An 18,790-nucleotide genomic window follows, 5' to 3' on the forward strand; every position below is an offset into this window, starting at 1 on the left:
GGAGGGCTTGAAATGCCTGGCAGAAGAGTTTGTCTTTGATCCAAAATGTAAGAGGAAACATTGGAGAGTTTTGAGGAAGCTAAGAAGGTAGAAACCAGAAATCATTGTTGAGTCCCCTGTCCAGACTGGAGGTGCTGAAACAGGGGCAGCTAAATTCCCTTGGAAATACAGATTCTGTTTAGGGCAGAACCTTTTGGGGCAGGTTCTGTCAAAGGCCACTGACTTCTGCATGGGCATACTCCTTGGACTAAGGGTTGTGTCAAGTACACAGAAACAGATTCTCTGGGGAGTATTGTCTGGGACTCTTTATTTTAAAGATATTGGATTTCTTTATCTGTGTTTGGGTGGTCTCCCCAGGTATAAGATAATCTCTTAGACAGCAAAGCTTGTTGAGTTTTCGTCATTGTATCTCCTAACACTCAGTAAGTATTTAACTAATGCTTCTTGACTGCTTCACACTACTGAACGTTCCAGGGATCCTGGATTCTAAGCAGGACCACTGGTGCTATAAATGCTGGATGCATTGCTTCCCCAACATGAGAAGAGAAAAGCCAGGTTGGACTGCAGTCATTTTCTTCTCAGTCAGATTGCTATAGCCATCCTAAAAGTGGCTTATTTTCACCAGGGTGTCACGTGGATAACTTGGTCTTGCTTCTTCTCTTGAATGTCTTCCCATTAATGAATGGAAAGAAAAGAAACAAATGTGAGCATGTGTAATAGAGGGAAGGGAAAGGGGATAGACATTTATGAAGCACCCACTGTGTGCCAGGCACCACCCTAAGTGCTTTTACAAATATTACCTCATGTGATTGATTGGGAGGAAACTTATCTGAGATGGGGGGCCCGGACAACCTTGATGGCTATTTGATGGGTCTCAAAGCCTTAGGTGCCCCCTGGTGGCAATCCCTACAACAACTTCCCCTCACCTCTGGAAGGGTAGCTCTGGAAAGGTACTGAAAGCCATATTGGCCTTGTTTCTGGGCAGATTTTGCCAGTTGCTTCCCCTGTGGATCCATTCACCCTCCCTGTGACTTTCCAGACCAAAACATTCCTCTAAGCCCATGATTCTCTAAGGCATGTTCTCTTTGCCTGGCAGAATGTAAGCTCCTTCAGGGGAAGGATATTTTGCTTATAAATTTGTTTTCCAAGTGCTTAGAACAAAGATGTATAAAGCACACAGTAAGTGTTAAATAAATCCCTGCTTGCATGTTTTCATTCATCCAATCCAATTTCCTCTTTTTACATATGAGGAAGATGAAGCTCCAATAAGTTAAGTGACTTTCCCAAGATGCCACAGGTGATACTCACCCACATTCTAGATCTTGGATGATGTCAGGCATTGGCTTGTTCCTGGTTTCAGGGAGGAAGAGGAAGACCACTAGGCTGGCAGTGATGGCAATGATTGCAAAGATGATCTGTGGCATGGCTCTAATGTATTGTTTGAGTATATTCATCAAAGGGGCCAGCACTGCCCCAATCCGATCTATTGTGACAATGAATCCTATGGACATGCCCCTGTCAGGACAAAGAAGATCTGATTGTCCTAGATACAACACCTGTTAATATTCCCTTCCTATAATCCCCTGTTAGTAAAGTCTACAGTGTGTACTCACGGAGTACTGAAATTCTTAAAAACTACAGGAAACTCAGGGGCTCCTAAGATTTATAGATTTGAGGAGAAAGAAACTGCTGCTGCTCATTTCCTAGATGATTTTTCAGCAAGAAATCAGATATGTTCATTTAAACTTGCTGAATTAGTTTTATTTTTCTTAGTTCCCTTTTGAATGTACAGTTGTATGGGTAAAGGATCAACTTCCTTCATCTCTAGTAAGGATGAAACTCCTCCATTGGTAGAACCTGAGAAGGGTGAAATCCTTTCCTCATATCTCTATTCCTAGAAGAGTAAGCTCCTTCAGGGTAGGGCCTGTCAACTAGAAAAACTAGTAAAAACTATGCACAATGAAGACAATAAAACAAATGGAAAGAATGATGCAAAGTAGAGTTATGAAAAGACATGCTCTCTCTCCAACTCCTTTGTGTTGAGATTTGAAAGATAAACAGGCATAAAATACTCTAGATTTTTTCTAGGCATCACTCAGTTTTACAGTTTTTTCTCTCCTTCCCCCCCCCCCTTTTTTGAGGGGCAATGGGGGTTAAGTGACCTGCCCAGGGTCACACAGCTAGTAAGTGTCAAGTGTCTGAGGCTGGATTTGAACTCAGGTCCTCCTGACTCCAGGGCCGGAGCTTTATCCACTGTGCCACCTAGTGGCCCCACTCTTTTTCTTTTAACAATGTTCTGTTATATGGGATGATTCTCCAGGAGGAGGAAAGGGCAAAAAATAAGGGGCGGGATTTAGCTGATATGAAAACAAAGTATATCACTACCTTTAAAAATGGACTAAGCTGGGGCAGCTAGGTGGCACAGTGTATAGAGCACTGGCCCTGGATTCAGGAGGACCTGAGTTCAAATCCAGCCTCAGACACTTAACAATTACTTTCTGTGTGACCCTGGGCAAGTCACTTAACCCCAATTGCCTCACAAAAAATAAAAACAAACAAAAATGGACTAAGCTTATCTTCATTTTCAGAGATCATAATGAAATCCTTTCTTCTTTTCTTCCTTCCCTTCTCTCTTCATTCCCATTGTGCTCACTCTCACTTGTCTCTTTCCCTCCATCCATTTCTTTCTCATTCCTTCCTTCTTTTTCTACGGGCAGCCTAACATAGGAGATAGTTTATTGGTTCTGGAGTCAGAAAGACTTGGCTTTGAATCCATGAACCCTGGCATGGACTTGTATAGACTAAGAGTTGATTAAAACCTCAGTGGCCATCTAATCCAACTCATGCATGCAGGAATCCCTGACATCTAGCATCTGTTGGAAGGCTTCCAAGAAGAAAGACCTCACCACCTCTTGAGGCAGCCCATCAGCAACCCAGGTGGGGAACATATGATGCTGGGAAGTATTTCCTGACATCAAGACTAAATGGGGGGGGGGGAGCTAGATGGCACAATGGATAAAGCACTGGCCTTGGATTCAGAAGGACCTGAGTTCAAATCCGGCTTCAGACACTTGACACTTACTAGCTGTGTGACCCTGGGCAAGTCACTTAACCCTCATTGCCCTGCCAAAAAAACAAAACACAAAAAACAACAAAAAACAAAAACACAAAGACTAAATGGGCATGGGTGGAGCCAAGATGGTAGAGGAAAGGCAGTGATTTGCCTGACCTCTCCCCAAGACCCCTCCAAATATCTTCAAATAATACCATCAGACAATTCCTGGAGCAGCAGAACCCACAAAAGGACAGGGAGAAATCATTTTTCAGCCAAAGACAACTTAAAAGGTTGGCAAGAAAGGTCTGTTGTACCAGGATGAGAGTGGAGTGCAGCCCAGCACAGGCCACACCAGCACAGCCTCAGCCCTAGCAAACCAGGAGCAGGCCTTGGGAGCCTCTGAATCAGTGGTAGAACTCAGCCCACATGTGGTAAGGGGGTCAAACAATTGACCAGAAGGACATTACAGGGGTCTCTTTGCTAGCACTGAGGCAGGACTCTGTTGCTTTGCCCATATTCATATCCAGTGGTGGTCCCAGATCGGGGAGGAGCACAAGTACCCTGGAGCCTCTGGCCACACTGGAGTGGGATACTGTTCATAGTTCCAAGACAGAAAAGCAGCACAAGAGCAGAGGCCAGGAGAGTAGTAATGCATCACAGCTGGAGCTGTGAACTAATCCAACCATTCTGGAGAGAAATTTGGAATTATGCCCAAAGGGCTATAAAGCTGTGCATACCCTTTGACCCAGCACTACCGCTTTTGGGTCTTTTCCCCAAAGAGATCATAAAAAAGGGAAAAGAACTGACATGAACAAAAATATTTATAGCTGCTCTTTTTGTGGTGGCAAGGAATTGGAAATTGAGTGGTTGCCCATCAATTGGGGAATGGCTGAACAAGATGTGGTATATGAATGTAATGGAATTCTATTGTGCTGTAAGAAACAATGAGCAGGAGGAGCTAAGAGACTAGATTCTTCTCACCAATACAACAGTACAAGAAAGTTCCAAAGGACAAATGATGGAAAAGGTTCTCCAAATCCATAAAAAAAAGGAACTGTGGAATATGGAAGCTTATTGCATCATACTATTTCTCTTGGTTTGGGTGCTGTTGTTTTTCTTTTTTGAGGTTTTTCCTTTTTTGTTTGATTCTTCTCGTATAACATGACTAATGCAGAAATGTGTTTGATGTTATTGTATATATATATATATATATATATATATATATATATATATATATATATATATAAAACCTATATCAGATCACCTGCTGTCTAGGGGAGGGGGGGGTGAGAAGGAGAGGGAGGGAGAAAAATTTGAAATTTGAAATCTTATATAAACAAACATTGAAAACTATCTCTACATGTAACTGGAAAATAATAAAATACTTTTATTTAAAAAAAACAACAACAACAACAACAGACTGAGCCAAATGGTAAAAGAGATACAAAAAGCTAAGAGGAAAAGAATGCCTTGAAAGGTCGATTTAGAGAATTGGAAAAGGAGGTACCAAAGCCTTCTGAAGAAAATAATTCCTAAAAACTTAGGATTGAACAAATGGAAGCTAATGATTTTATGAGAAATCAAGAAAAAATAAAGCAAAAACAAAAGAATGAAAAATAGAAGGCAATGTGAGATATCTCACATTGGGAAAACAACTGACTTGGAAAATATATTCAGGAGAGATCATTTGAAAATTATTTGACTACCTGAAAGCCATGATTAAAAAAAAAAAACCTAGAAATCATCTTCCAAGAAATTGTTAGGGAGAATTGTTCTGTTATCTTAGAACCAGAAGGTTAAATAGAAATTGAAAGAATCCACTGATCACCTTCTGAAAGAGCTCTCAAAATGTAAACATCCTGGAATATTATAGCCAAATTCCAGAGCTCTCAGGTTGAGGAGAAAATATTGCAAGCAGCCAGAAAGAAACAATTCAAGTATTGTGGAGTCACAGTCAGGGTAACACAAGATCTATCACCTTCTACATTAAAAGATCCAAGGGCTTAGAATATGATATTCTGGATGGCAAAGGAACTGGGATTATAACCCAGAATCACCTACCCAGCAAAACTCAGTATAATCCATCAGGGGGAAATGGGAATTCATTGAAAGAGAGGAGTTTCAGGCATTCTTGATGAAAAGACCTGAGCTCAATAGAAAATTTGACTTTCAATACAAGACCATAGAGAAGCATAAAAAGGTAAACAGGAGAAAGAAATCTTAAGGCATATTAAAAACTTATACTGTCCACATTCCTATGTGGGAAGTGGCACTTCTAACTCCTAAGAACTTTGTCATTATTAGGGAAGCCAGATGGAGTACAGTTGGACAGAGGAAACAGGTGTGAGTTGACTATGAAGGGATGATATCTTTAAAAAATAAAATTATGGGGTGAGAGCAATGCACTGGGAGAAAGGGAAAGGAGAGGTGGAATAAGGTAAAGTATCTCACATAAAAGAATCCAAAAAAAGCTTATACAGTGGAGGGGAAGATAGGAGAGGTGCTGGGGAGGGAGTGAATTGGCTCATCAGAATTGGCTGAAAGAGGTTACAACATATACATTCAATTGTGTATAATAATTTATCTTACCCTGCAGAAAATTAGGAGTGGAACGGGATAAGGTGGGGCGGGGGGGGGGGAGGGGAGGTTGTTAGAAGGGAAGGCAGATTGGGGGAGGAGGTAGTCAGAAGCAAAACAGTTTTGAGGAGGGACAGGTTGAAAGGAGATAGAAAATAGAATAAATGTCATGGCAAGGGAATAGGATGGAGAGAAATACAGTTATCAATAGGAACTGTGAAAAAAATTTGAAGCAAGTTTGTCCAACAGGCCTCATTTCTCAAACACATAGAGAACTGAGTCAAATTTATTAAAATAAGAGCCATTCCCCAATTGATAAATTTTCAAAAGACATGAAGTTTTCAAATGAAATAATCAAAGCTATCTATAGCCATATTAAAAAATGCTGCAACTCACTATTGATTGGAGAGATTCAGGTGAAAACAATTCTGGGGTATTACCTCATATTTATTGGATTGGATAATAGGACAGCAGAGAAAAATGACAAATGTAGGGGATGTGGGGAAAATGGGACATTAACACACTCTTGGTGAAGTGGATAACTGCTTCAAACATTCTGTAGAGCAATTTGGAACTATGGCCAAAAGGCTATAAAGCCATGTATAGCCTTTGACCTAGTGGTACCACTACTAGGGCAGTATTCAAAAAGAGATAAAAAACAAAAAGTTGAATTTTTTATCACCAGTTTCTCTGTCCTACCTGACTACTGTGGGTAGGAGCTCATGATAATAGACACCATTACAGGAAGAGGAAACCATAGCACAGTTGATTGTCAGCATTGCAAAAACCACACGCAAAATTCCTATAAAGCAAAAGAAAAAAAAGTCTGAATAAACCAGAGTTCAAAACATCTTGGAGCCATTCATTTATTTGTTAATTCATTCATTCACTCATTTATTCAACCTATTAATTCACATATTCATCCACGTAATCATCCCTCAATTTATTCCTCTCTTCACTCATTCCCTTCATCTACCTACCCATCCATCCATTTATCCTAGTAATATTTCTTATTAGAGGCAGCTACGTGCTATAGGGATGGAGACAGAAAGATCTGAGTTCAAATCCTGCCTTAAAATTTACTAATTGGATGCCTACAAGCAGGTCATTTAACTTCTGTCATCCTAGTTTCCTTACCTATAAAATGGGGGTCTGGACATCTATATCCCAGGGTTGTTGTGAGGAACGAATGACATAATACATGTGATTGGCAACCTCGAAGTGCTCTCTAAATGGTAAGTATTATTTGTTGGCTTCATTTAGCAAATAAATACTTATTGTGTCCTTACTCTGTGTAAGGCTCTGTGCTAAGTGATGAGGTGGTAACATAAGATAAATTCAATAATCCCTTCCTTAAAGGAACTCAGTAAATCCAAATTCAAACCAAACTCCAGCCATTTATTCATCATTTCTTCCATTCACTTGTTCATCCTATCCAACCATCTCTCTGTCTCTGGGTCTCTCTCCCTATCCATCCATCCATCCATGTTTCTATCTATCTACCTATCAATAAATCTATCTATCTATCTCTCTATCTATCTATCTGTGTATTGCTCTATTTCTCTATCTACCATTCCTCTCTATCTAATCATCTATCTTGGCCTGGCTTTGAATCCTGGTTCTGCCACTTATTAGCTCTGCTGATCTGGGCAAGTTGGTTCTCCTCTTTGAGCTTATTTCCTTTTCTTTAAAATAAGAAAATTCCAGATGGCACAATAGCTCAGTGGAAAAACTGATGCCTTTGGAGACAGAGGCCATGAGTTCAAATTCCATCTCTTAAGGACACTAATTGTGTGACCTTGAGCAAGTCATTCAATTCCCGAGATCTCAGTTGCTTCATCCAAAAAATGGGATTTGGATTAGATAACCTCTGAGGTTCCTTCTAGCTCTGGATCTATGGCACTATGACTCAGGGGTCTCAAACTTCTACTCTTAATTGTCACTGTCCTACAGACTGAACTTATGATTTCATCCTAATTTAGAGGTATAGGGAACACCCGGGTAAAAAAAAAAAACAAAAAAAACCCTCAGACTGGTCTTTTCTCAGTGATCTATGCATTGCCTAGTGCACTGAGAAAGCAAGTTAAGGGTACAAACAATTTAGTCATTTTTCTTGAATACCAATGCCATTTATTTCATTTTTTTCCCATCTTGTTATTGTTGTTCAGTCATTTTTTCAGTTGTGCCTGACTCTTTATGACTCCCCATTTGAGGTTTTATTGGAAAACATACTGGAGTGGTTTGCCAGTTCTTTCTCCAGCTTCTTTTACAAATGAGAAAACTGAGGAAAACAGGGTTAAGGGACTTACCAAGGGTCATGCAGCTAATAAGTGTCTGAAGCTAGATCTGAACTCACTTAACCACAATTGCCTTAAATATCCAGGGCCATCTCCAGTCATCCTGTTATACACATATTGCCACTGGACCCAGATGGCTCTAGAGGAGAAAGTGAGACTGGTGATTTTGCAAAGCCCTCCTTCATTTAAATCCAAGTCATTGCAAGTCATGACATGACCTCTTAAAGCCATAGTCCTCTTCAAGAATGAAGGTCAATGGGGCAGCTAGGTGGTGCAGTGGATAGAGCACCAGCCCTGGAGTCAGGAGTACCTAAGTTCAAATCCAGCCTCAGACACTTAACACTTACTAGCTGTGTGACCCTGGGCAAGTCACTTAACCCCAACTGCCTCACTAAAAACAAAAGCAAAACAACAACAACAAAAAAAAATCTAAGAATGAAGGTCAAATAACAGTATTGAGGAGTGGTCATTTTCCAGGATCATAAAGAAGTATAAGCATGAGAAGAGACTTGAACTCAGTCAGTCAATGAGCCTTCATTAAGCACTTACTCCATTTCAGGCAGTCTTCTCAGTGCTGGGGATTCAAAGAATGGCAAAAACAAAGTCCTTACCCACGAGGAGCTCACATTCTAGTGAGGGAAACAACCTGCAAACAACTAGGAGTGTCCAAGAGACAGACAGTGAGAATGGGAGGTCCTTACTGGCTAGGAGAGCAGATCTCCATCTCCTTTGCCTCTCAGGTACTAGCAGTCAAGGAGCCCATAGTACCATCCATTCCTGCTCCCAAGAGCTTCATGCTCTCAGATTTAGGTTACAATGGAGGCAACCAGAGGTACATCCTTTCCCCCCACAGTCCTTTGGAAGAATCAAGATTCAGTTTCATTTCAGTGTCCTTATCTTCCAAAGGTAGAGGTAGAGGGGGAGGTCTGAGCAGCCCAGGAAGGTCACAACCAAGCCAGCTTTAAGGATGGGCAAGGAGTTTCCCCTCAAAGATGACAACAACAATAATAAAGTTGATATTTATACAGAGCCTACCATGTGCCAGGCACTGGGCTAAGCACATTACAAATATTATCTAACAAAAACCCTTGAGGTAGGTTCTATTATTATGCCCATTTCACAGATGAGGAAATGGAGCCAGGCAGAGTTTAGATGACCTGACCAGGGTCACCCAGGTGGAAAGTATCTGAGGCTGGATTTGAACTCAAGTCATCTTGACTCCAGGCTCAGCACTCTATCATTGGGCTACCTAGCTGCCTCTTCTCTATCCCTTAGGCTACCTAGCTGTTGCTGATCCTATGCTACCCCTACTTTCCCTTTTCCCCTTGCCTCAAAGCCCACTCTCTTACCTTGAGGCAGAAATGCACTGGGAAGTATGAAGAGTCCAGCAAGGAGGAAGAAAGTCACTACTATTGTTCGACGGCCAAGGCAGTTCATGATAAGCAAGGCCCCAAACCTGCTGAGGAAGCTGGAAGCTCCCAAAAGAACCTGGAGCATTTGAATATTGTGCCCCAAGTTCTGAAGATCCAGAGAGAGTCCATAGAAAAGCATCCCTGTTGTGAAACTGCAGCAGACAGTGGGGAAGGGGAGAGAATTCACCATATTTGGAGCCCAGGGCTCACCCTTAAATGCAGTTTGGTTCAACAAGCCTTTGTGAAAGACCTGTTGGGTTTCAGGGTCTGTACTAGGTGCTAGGAACACAAACCCTTCAAGGAGTTGGTAGTCTGTTGGGGATGGCAATGCTCCATGAATGCTGCTAAGTGAATGCCAGATACATTCAGGAGAGCAAGAGGATCACTAAGTGGGGTGATTAGAACAGGATTCAGTGGGAGCTGGTGCCTGAGGCTGAGCCTTGAAGGTAGTCAGGGATCCCAGAAAACAAAGGTCAGGAGGGTGTGTGTTCTAGGCATAGAACAACTGCACATAAAGAAACACCAAGTAGGTGATGGAATCTCTAGTTCAGGAAACAGCAAGGACATCATTTAGGTTATAATGTACAGAGTGTGAAAGGCTGTGATTTTTTTCTTCAATAAGATTTAATTTTTGCCAATTACATTTTAAAACAATTTAAAAAATTAATTGGTTTTCTTAAAGGTTTGAACTCTAAATTCTATCACTTCCTCCATCTCCTCCCTCTCCCTGAAATGCTAAGCAATCTGATATGGGTTATACATGTTCAATTCTGTAAAACATTTCCATGATCATTTTGTGGAAGAAAGAAAGGGGGGAGAGAGAGAAAGAGAGAGGGGGGAGGGAGGAAGGAAGGAAGGTGGAAATGAAGAAGGAAGGAAGGATGGAAGTGAAAAGTAGAAAGCTTTGATTTCAAATCAATCTATTCAATCTGCCTTTTGAGGAGAGGTTGGGTAAGAAAGCCCTGACAAAGAGCAGAGTCAAGGATGAGTGTTTAAGATGACCTGTGCTACCATCACTATTGTCTTGAGAAGAGATATGGGATTTTTTGTTTGTTTGATTGTTCATTTTTTCATTTTTTTTTACTGGATCCACAGTTTCATAGAACCTGAAAAGAAACTGTAAATAAACAGATTCTCTATGGAAATTGCCATTTTCTATGCAACTGGTCTGAGAGACTTGTTTAGAATCCTTACAGGTCAAGGCATTACCCAGAGGCACAGGATGTTCCCAGGTTGTGGGAGAGGTGTGCCTTAATCTGAGATCAGCTCTATGTCCAGTACCCAACCCTTAAGGGGAAAATATCCTCTTCTTTTATTGAACAAGCTTCTATTCATGATCAAGACAAAGGTTTGTGGTTTAAAATTTTTTTTTCCAAAGCACTGTTCAACATCTTCATTGAGTTCAGAGAAATTATTTTTTCCCCAAGTAATCACCTTCTAAGGCTTTTACATAGTCAGTATGTTGGGATCCCAGTGGAGAGCATAACTTTCTGCCCTTATTGAGTTTTTCTTTCTTTTTCTTGTCTCTTCTTGCCCTAATGATAACAGAGGGGAATTTGTACTATTCATATCCCTTATCTTCTCTGAGTTGGACACCTGACACACTAAGAGATTCAGGCAGTGGCCCACACCACTCACAAGGTTTATATAATATCAATTCCCCCAAGTATGGTGTTTGCACAGTGAGCCCTTGGGCTCCATTGGCTTAGGTACAATTTATGGGAAATTTACCATCTCTACAGAAGAGACTTTATAACATGCTTGGCATTCAAATGTGTTTGTCTTGACAGTTGTAGATACTGTCACTTATCTAATTGTACATTGATGCAGATCTCCACCTGTCCTTACCTGCCCATTCTGTGGGACTCTTGTCTATGTCCTCCAATATGTTTGTCAGAACAGGGCATTTTCCTTGCCCTCACCTCATGGCCAGGCTATATTATCTTCCTCTCACAAATTCCTTAAGGACATCTTTAATTCCTGTTCTTCAGAGTTTCTCATTGGCTCTATTCTTCACACCCACCATGTGCCGCACCAGTTCTCTGAAGCCTGTTGTTCCACATCTCCCTACCACACACAATGTTGATAGTATATCAGGAGTAGGAAGAAGGGTCTCTGTTTTGGGGAGAGGCTTATACTCATTAAAGGAGCTTGGCAGTCTTTTGAAGGCAACTCAGTATGCTTCTCTCCTCCTATTGCTTTCTTGGCTCAACACATTGGTCATGTGTACTATCTCTTTCAGTGGGTTAGAGCATGCTAGGAAAATGGCAAAAAAGTTTTACCTAAGGGAAACATTCAAATATGAAAAAGAATAGGCATAGAGGCAGCCTGGAGAAAAAGGGAGACATTGTTGTGGATACAACAAGCTCTACAGGATGAATCTGAGTTTGGGTTTTTCTTTTTTTGCTTTTTCTTTTTGTTTTTGGTGAGGCAATTGGGGTTAAGTGACTTGCCCAGGGTCACACAGCTAGTGAGTGTTAAGTGTCTGAGGCCAGATTTGAATTCAGGTCCTCCTGACTGCAGGGCTGGTACTCTATCCACTGCACCACTAGCTGCCCCTGGGTTTTTCTTAAGTGACATGAAAGGCATCTTTGGAATGATACATGATTGCATTTGACATGTAAGGAGAGTGACAGATAAACAACTAGGCAGCCCAACTGCTGCACTGATACTTAGGAAATGTGAAGAGACCTAAAGGAAGATGAACACCTGGGTTGCCCGGTGGGTAGAGAGCATGACTCTAATTCAGGCAGCCCTGAGTTCAAAACAAATGTGAATCTCGGCAAGTCACTGATCTTCAGTCTGCCTCAGTTTCCTTTTCTGTAAAGTGGGACAATAATGGCAGCTATCAGGGGCAGCTAGATGGAGCAGTGGATAAAGCACTGGCCCTGGATTCAGAAGAACCTAAGTTTAAATCAGACCTTAATCACTTGACACTTACTAGCTGTGTGATCCTGGGCAAGTCACTTAACCCTAATTGCCCCACAAAAACAAAACAAAACACACAAAAAATAAGAGCACTTTTCTCAAAGAGTTGTTATGAGCACAAACAGGAAAATAGTTTTGAGTGCTTTGTGAAACTATTCCTCCACCACTCTGGATAGAACTTTCAAGGAAGACTCGTGGGCTGACAGGGATAAACAAGTCCAAGTGATGGGAAAGAAGGTGAGGATGATTTGAATATTCACAAGTGGAGGAAGAATGCATGTCCTGGAGGTGCTGAATCCGTGGAAGCATAATGATCATTGTCATATTCCTGGTGATGGATTTCCATAATCACTTAGGAAAGTGCTGGGGGCTCTTCTTGGCCTGGGTTTTCTCCTCTGAAATAGGCCTAGGATGAGTGCCCCGAGGAGGGGAGCCAGGATGCTGAAGGACATCCTGCTCTGGCACTTGAAGATCACCTGGAGGCAGTGGGGATGTTTCATTTGGAGAAGAGAAGACTTGGGGAGGAGAGACATGAGCGCTGCCTTCAAGGACCTGCAGGACTGACACATGGAAGAGAGCAAACATCTGCTCTGCACGGCTCCAGAGGCAGAACTAGGAACTATTATTGGTGGAAGTTGCAGAGAGGTAGATTGTAAAAGACCTCATGATACTTAGAGCTGTCTGAAGGCAGGATGGACCGTGCCAAGAGATAATGGATTCCCTCTCACTAGCAGTTCTTGGGCAGAAGCTGGATAAGAGTTAGTGGGGCTAAGGTGAAGAATACCAGTGAGTGACTTTTTTTAGGTTAAATTAAATGGCCTCCAATTCTGTTGTTGAGTTCTTTCAGTTGCATCTGACTCTTCATCATGCTGTTGGAGGTTTTCTTGGCAAAGATACCAGAGTGGTCTTCCATTTCCTTCTCCAGTTCATTTTATATGTGAGGAAACTGAGGTAAACAGGCTTAAGTGACTTAATCAGCGTCACACAGCTAGTATGTATCTGACATCACGTTTGAATTCAGGAAGAGGAATCTTTCTGTTCCCAGGGTTGGTGTTCTAGCCACTGTGCCACCTAGCTCTAAGATTCTACTCTTTTGTGAATCACATGTAAAATATTGCAGCTCAGCCTGTCCTTCTATACCTGAGGGATTCCTTTCAGCTGCCTGTAGTCTTCAAAATTCCTCATACGTTATAGGGAACCTACCTTGCCAAGGACAAACAGAGAATTCTTGTACGCAGGATGGGGAAGTGAAATAAATCCAACATGGTGTAATGCACCTGTCCTGCATCCAGCTCCTTCTCCATGGTGGAACTCAAAACCTTTTGGGAGAGAAGCCAAGGACAGAGTCAACATTCAGGTTAGAGTGTGGAAGAGCACAAGGAAGGAGAAGAAAGGATTGGGTCAGTAAGAGATTCTAGGCAGGGACTGGGACCAAATAAGGGTTCATTGGCTTTGACCCCAAAGCCTCATCAAGCCTTTCCTTACCTCAATGACATGCTCTATAACATGCCCAGGGCAGCCTCGCCCGTGTCCAGAGGACCAAGGGAGTACTACTGAGAAGCCTCAGGCAGTGCACGATCAGCAGAGACAGCAGGCTGTGCCCAGGTCTGTCACTACAGCATGAGGGGCACACCTTGTCCTCTTCTCTCCCCTGTGGGTGCACCTCCTTATCAATACTGACAGATATGAATAGAGCGCTCTGTGCACCATCAGTGCATTTTAAGCAAACTTTAAGGAAATGCATCATAGGCACTACCCGACTGAGATGGCTAAATGTTCTTCAGAACTTAGTCACCTCTAACATATACACAGCATAAAAGCTTAAAATCAACACAAGGGAAAATATCAGCTTTGGCACTGGCCTGGACACAGAAAATCTAGATTCAAACCTTGTCATTGATACTTGATACATCGATACTTCCTGTGTGCCCTAAGCCAGGCCCTTGTTCTCCCTGTGCCTCATTTGTAAAATGAGGGAGTTCCCCTAGAAAGCAGCTGAGGTCCCTTCTAGCTTCAACTCTATGATTGTATGGTCCATGAATATGTCCTGATCACACACATTCCCTCCTTGTGTGTGTGTGTGTGTGTGTGTGTGTGTGTGTGTGTGTGTGTGTGCCTCTCAATGCATATGGGGAAGAAAGAATGCTGACTCTGGAGCCAGAATACATGGGTTTGGATCCTTTCCCCATTTTATATTTTTGTGAACTGGTGTGAGCCACTAACATCCTCTATGAACCTCAGTTCCCTCATCCATAGCATGAGGGGTTTGGGCTATGTGACCTGGAGAGACCCCTATTCGGGATTTAATATTGTATGATCTCATATCTCCTTCACACGTCCACTCTGCATACTGATGCACTATAGTAAAGATGCTGAAAGTGTTCCCCAGGTTTATGGGGGGAAAGTTTTACTGATACTTTGTTGTTATGCTATTTCATTAAATGACTTTGCTTTGGTTCATGTTCTTTGGCGGGACAGTAAAATCAATCATATCAATGGGGGCTCATGAGCTTTGGTTCTGAGAGGATGTAGCTTAACAGAGAGAATACCTTGCTTCTGTAGTATGTTTCCCTCCCCCTTGCAGCAGGACAGAAGGCTGAGGCTTTAGCTTGGACAGAGGACACTTTTCTTTCAGTTGATGTGAGAATTTGATCCCATTGTAATTCAAGTTGTAGGACCCAGGGATGGTCCTGTTTGGTACCCCATATATGAGTTAGGGAAATTCCCCTTGGAGCTACATATAGATGAGGGACCGGAGGCCTGAGAGATGAAGTGGCTTGTCCATGATGACCCAGACAGGATATAGCTGAGGAAGATTTAAACGCATGTTTCTGACCAAGGAACATAGTCTTCTCTCCACATTGTCTGCAGGGGCTAGCTTCTGTACCTCCCTTGTGATCCTGTGATTTACTAGAGCACAACTCATCAAACTCATTTCATACAATTTCATTAGGACTCTTTTCCTAAGTTGGTCATGTGGGAGTAGGTGATCCTTGTTAGCCCAAGTCACAGTTTGGGACAGCTAGGTGGCACAGTGGATGGAGTACTGGCTCTGAAGTTGGGAGGATCTGAGTTCAAATCTCCATTGACTGTGTCAAGTCACTTAACACCCATTGCCTCAAACATACAGAGCCATCTTCAGTCATCCTGTTATGTATATGTATATATACACAGATATGTGTGTCATAATAAACATATATATGTATTTGTTTGTGTGTATAGCTTGCCATTGGTCCCAGATGGCTCTGGAGTAGACAGTGAAGCTATGACCTTGCACAGTCCTCCCTCACTTAATTCCAATTCACTCCAAGTCATGCATCACCCTGATGTCATGGTCCTCTTCAAGAAGGAAGGAAAACAACAAGCCTAAATCAAAGTTGCTATGGGGCCAGAGGGAGGCAGTGAATAAGCACTTTTTTTAACACCTATGATGTGGCAAGCAGTGTGCTAAGTGCTTTCCAAATACAATCTCATTTAATATTCATTATATAATAGTCTCCTTGTGGAATGTCAGGGCTAGGGTTAAACCACTGAGCAAGGAAGGCATGAGGGAAAAGAAAGCAGAAAGAGCCTACAGGAAGGACATAGAGAATGGGATTTAAGACAGGAGGGGAGAAGGGCAGAGGGCTGCAAGAACCCTCTTAAACCAGAGGAGAGAGATTCCATTCCCAGCCTCCACTAGGGCATTCTTATACCTTCCTGTAATTCAAGTACCTCTCCCCGAAAATAGGCCAGTTTACTGTGGCCTCCAGGGACTCTCAATCCCCCAGTCCCTCTACTGGCCCAGCATGCTTTAGGAAGCCAGCCCAATCCCTTACCTGTTCCCTTGTCCACCAAGACTTGGAGAAACATCATCAGAGATTGGAAGTTCCTCTTGGTAGGCCCCTGGCTACTGGACTTGACTTGAAAAGTCACCATTTCCCACTTCCCAGCCCTGGCTCCTCCTTCCCCTCTCACCTCCACAGTCAGGGTCTGCTCCTTTACTCCATTGATTTTTGCAACTTGTCTGAGCACCTTTAAGGCATCATCACATTTGTTGTGGACAATCAGCCATCTAGCAGACTCTGGCAACCACCTAATTAAATGGTTCATGACAGATATAGTTAATTCTTCATTCTCTGCACATTCTAAGAGCCAGTTTAATGTGTGTTTTTTTAGTTCTACAATTAGTTCTAATTACTTTACATTATTTAACATGCAAAAGAACATTCAAGGGTAAAAACTTTCATCCCCAATTTATCCTATGATAGAGACCCATGACAAAAAGGCCAGAGTTACCGATCAACTATAGCTCTTCTGGATTTTCTCTTTAAAAGAGTCAGGGCAGGTTTTTCTTTTGGCTCAAATCTGTTCTCCCCAATTCATGTTCAAATAGACATATTTGGAAAAACTTCTAAAATTGTCAAGAGGCTAGACACCATTTAAATCACCCCTTCCTTCCTTGAAGCTCAAGTGGGAGCAAATCTTCTCTGTCTCAGGGAAGTAATCATCTCAGGGGCACAATTGAGCAAGAATTCAAGTCTTCTATCATCAATGCAAATGCAGATAGAATCATTTGAATATGTCTTGAATCACTGAACAGGAAACAGACATCTCCCTCCATTCTAAGGGAAGCTTATCTGATCTTTTCTCTTAGAAATGTTTTGGGACTTCCGGGGTGGAGCCAAGATGGTGGAGGAAAGGCAGTGAACTCCCAAACTCATGACATGATCACTCCAAAAAACATCCAAATAACACCATAGGAAAATGCCCCTAGCAGCAAAACTCACAAAAAAATGTGCTGAAAACATCTTCTAACCAAGAACGGCCTGGAAGGTCAGAAGGAGGGAGCTGCTGTGCCGATACAGCAGTCGAGCCCAACCCCACAATCACCCTCACACAGATCCAGTCCCAGGAAGGCCTCACCAGAGAAGGAGACCCCCAGAGCCTCTGAATCAGCTGAAGCACCAGTGTTGTCTGGAACTAAGCTCACAGTCTGGTGAGTGGGCTGAGCCCTGGGAAGGGGGAAGACTACAAGGGTCTATGCTGGTGCTAAGGCAGAACTTGGATTTTTCACCCCTGCTGAGAACCAAGAGGTAGGCTTGAGTAGCAGTGGCCCAGGTGGGGGAGGGGCACAAGCTCCTCAGAGCTAACAAACACAACACACAAAGCTGGTTGATTAGCAAGTTGGTCTGGGGTCATCTAAGGACCAGTGAACAGGCCAGGCAAGTGAAGAACCTGATTCTCCTTAAATCATACCACCTGGGACTTCTGAAGCTTGGGATACTGCAGCCTGGAAACAGTGCCCCACTTTAAGGAGATAAAAGTCTAGTAAAAGAAAGGCAAGATGAGCTGACAGAGAAAGGTGAGGACCATAGAAAGTTTCTTCAGTAACAAGAAAGACCAATGGGAACCCTCAGAGAAAGATGTCAACATCAGGGCCCCTATATCTAAAGCTTCCAAGAAAAATAAGAATTGGTCTCAGGCCATAGAGGTGCTCAAAAAGGACTTTGAAGATAAAATTAGAGAGGTAAAGGAAAAAATGGAAAGAGAAATTAGGGTGATGCAGGAAAGACATGAGAAAAAAGTCAACACCTTGAAAAGTCAAATTGGCCAAATGGAAAAGGAGGTACAAAAGCTCTCTGATGAAAATAATTGCCTAAGAATGAGGATTGAACAAATGGAAGCCAGTGACTTTATGAGAAACCAAGACACAATAAAGCAAATCCAAATGAATAAAAAAATAGAGGGCAATGTGAAATATCTTCTGGGAAAAACTGCTGACCTGGAAAATAGGTCCAGGAGAGATCATTTGAAAATTATTGATCTACCTGAAAACCATGATCAAGGAAAGAGCTTAGACACCATCTTCCAAGATATTCTCAGGGAAAATTGCCCTGAAATTCTAGAAGAAAAAGCTAAAATAGAAATTGAAAGAATCCATTTATCACCTCCAGAAGTAGATCCCCAAAGGAAAACTCCTAGGAATATTATAGCCAAATTCCAGAGCTCTTAGGTCAAAGAGAAAATATTGCAAGCTGTCAAAAAGAAAGAATTCAAGTACTGTGGAACCCCAGTCAGGATAGCACAAGATTTAGCAACTTCTACTTTAAAGGACCGGAGGGCATGGAATATGATATTCCAAAGTGCAAAGGAAATGGGATTACAACCAAGAATAATCTACCCAGCAAAACTCAGCATTATCTTTCAGTGGAAAAAATGGGACTTTAATGGAAAAGAAGACTTTCAGATATTTGTGATGAAAAGACCTAAACTGAATGGCAAACTTGACTTTCAAATACAAGACCCTAGAGAACCATAAAAAAATTGGACCTGGAGGACACACCTTGGGTTGTACAGTGGGTGACTGTATTGTGTCTGAGGCCAGGTTTTGGCTGGGATCCCCCTGGGTCCAGGGGTGATACTTTGTCCACTGTGTCACCTAGCTAGGTGATGACATCTTTAGGGTTAAACTGAGGGGTGAAGGGAATTCACTGGGGGAGGGGGAAGGGCAGAAGAGAAATCCTACATGAAAGTAACAG

The 18,790-nt window shown here is 42.3% G+C and overlaps 1 protein-coding gene across 1 annotated transcript in view; it reads right to left on the minus strand.

Annotated features, from left to right (window-relative positions):
• Window positions 1-1,304: 1,304 nt before the first annotated feature.
• Window positions 1,305-18,790, minus strand: part of LOC122731798 (steroid transmembrane transporter SLC22A24-like) — a 37,844-nt gene continuing 20,358 nt past the window's right edge. Inside the window, exons 5-9 of the mRNA XM_043972072.1 lie at window positions 16,227-16,344; window positions 13,473-13,588; window positions 9,279-9,493; window positions 6,332-6,434; window positions 1,305-1,515 (exon numbers count right to left, since the gene is read on the minus strand). Coding sequence (XP_043828007.1) covers window positions 1,305-1,515; window positions 6,332-6,434; window positions 9,279-9,493; window positions 13,473-13,588; window positions 16,227-16,344 — 763 coding nt within the window. The remainder of the gene's footprint in view (window positions 1,516-6,331; window positions 6,435-9,278; window positions 9,494-13,472; window positions 13,589-16,226; window positions 16,345-18,790) is intronic.

Source organism: Dromiciops gliroides, chromosome 6 (genome assembly GCF_019393635.1).
Source record: "Dromiciops gliroides isolate mDroGli1 chromosome 6, mDroGli1.pri, whole genome shotgun sequence".
Lineage (NCBI taxonomy): Eukaryota > Metazoa > Chordata > Mammalia > Microbiotheria > Microbiotheriidae > Dromiciops > Dromiciops gliroides.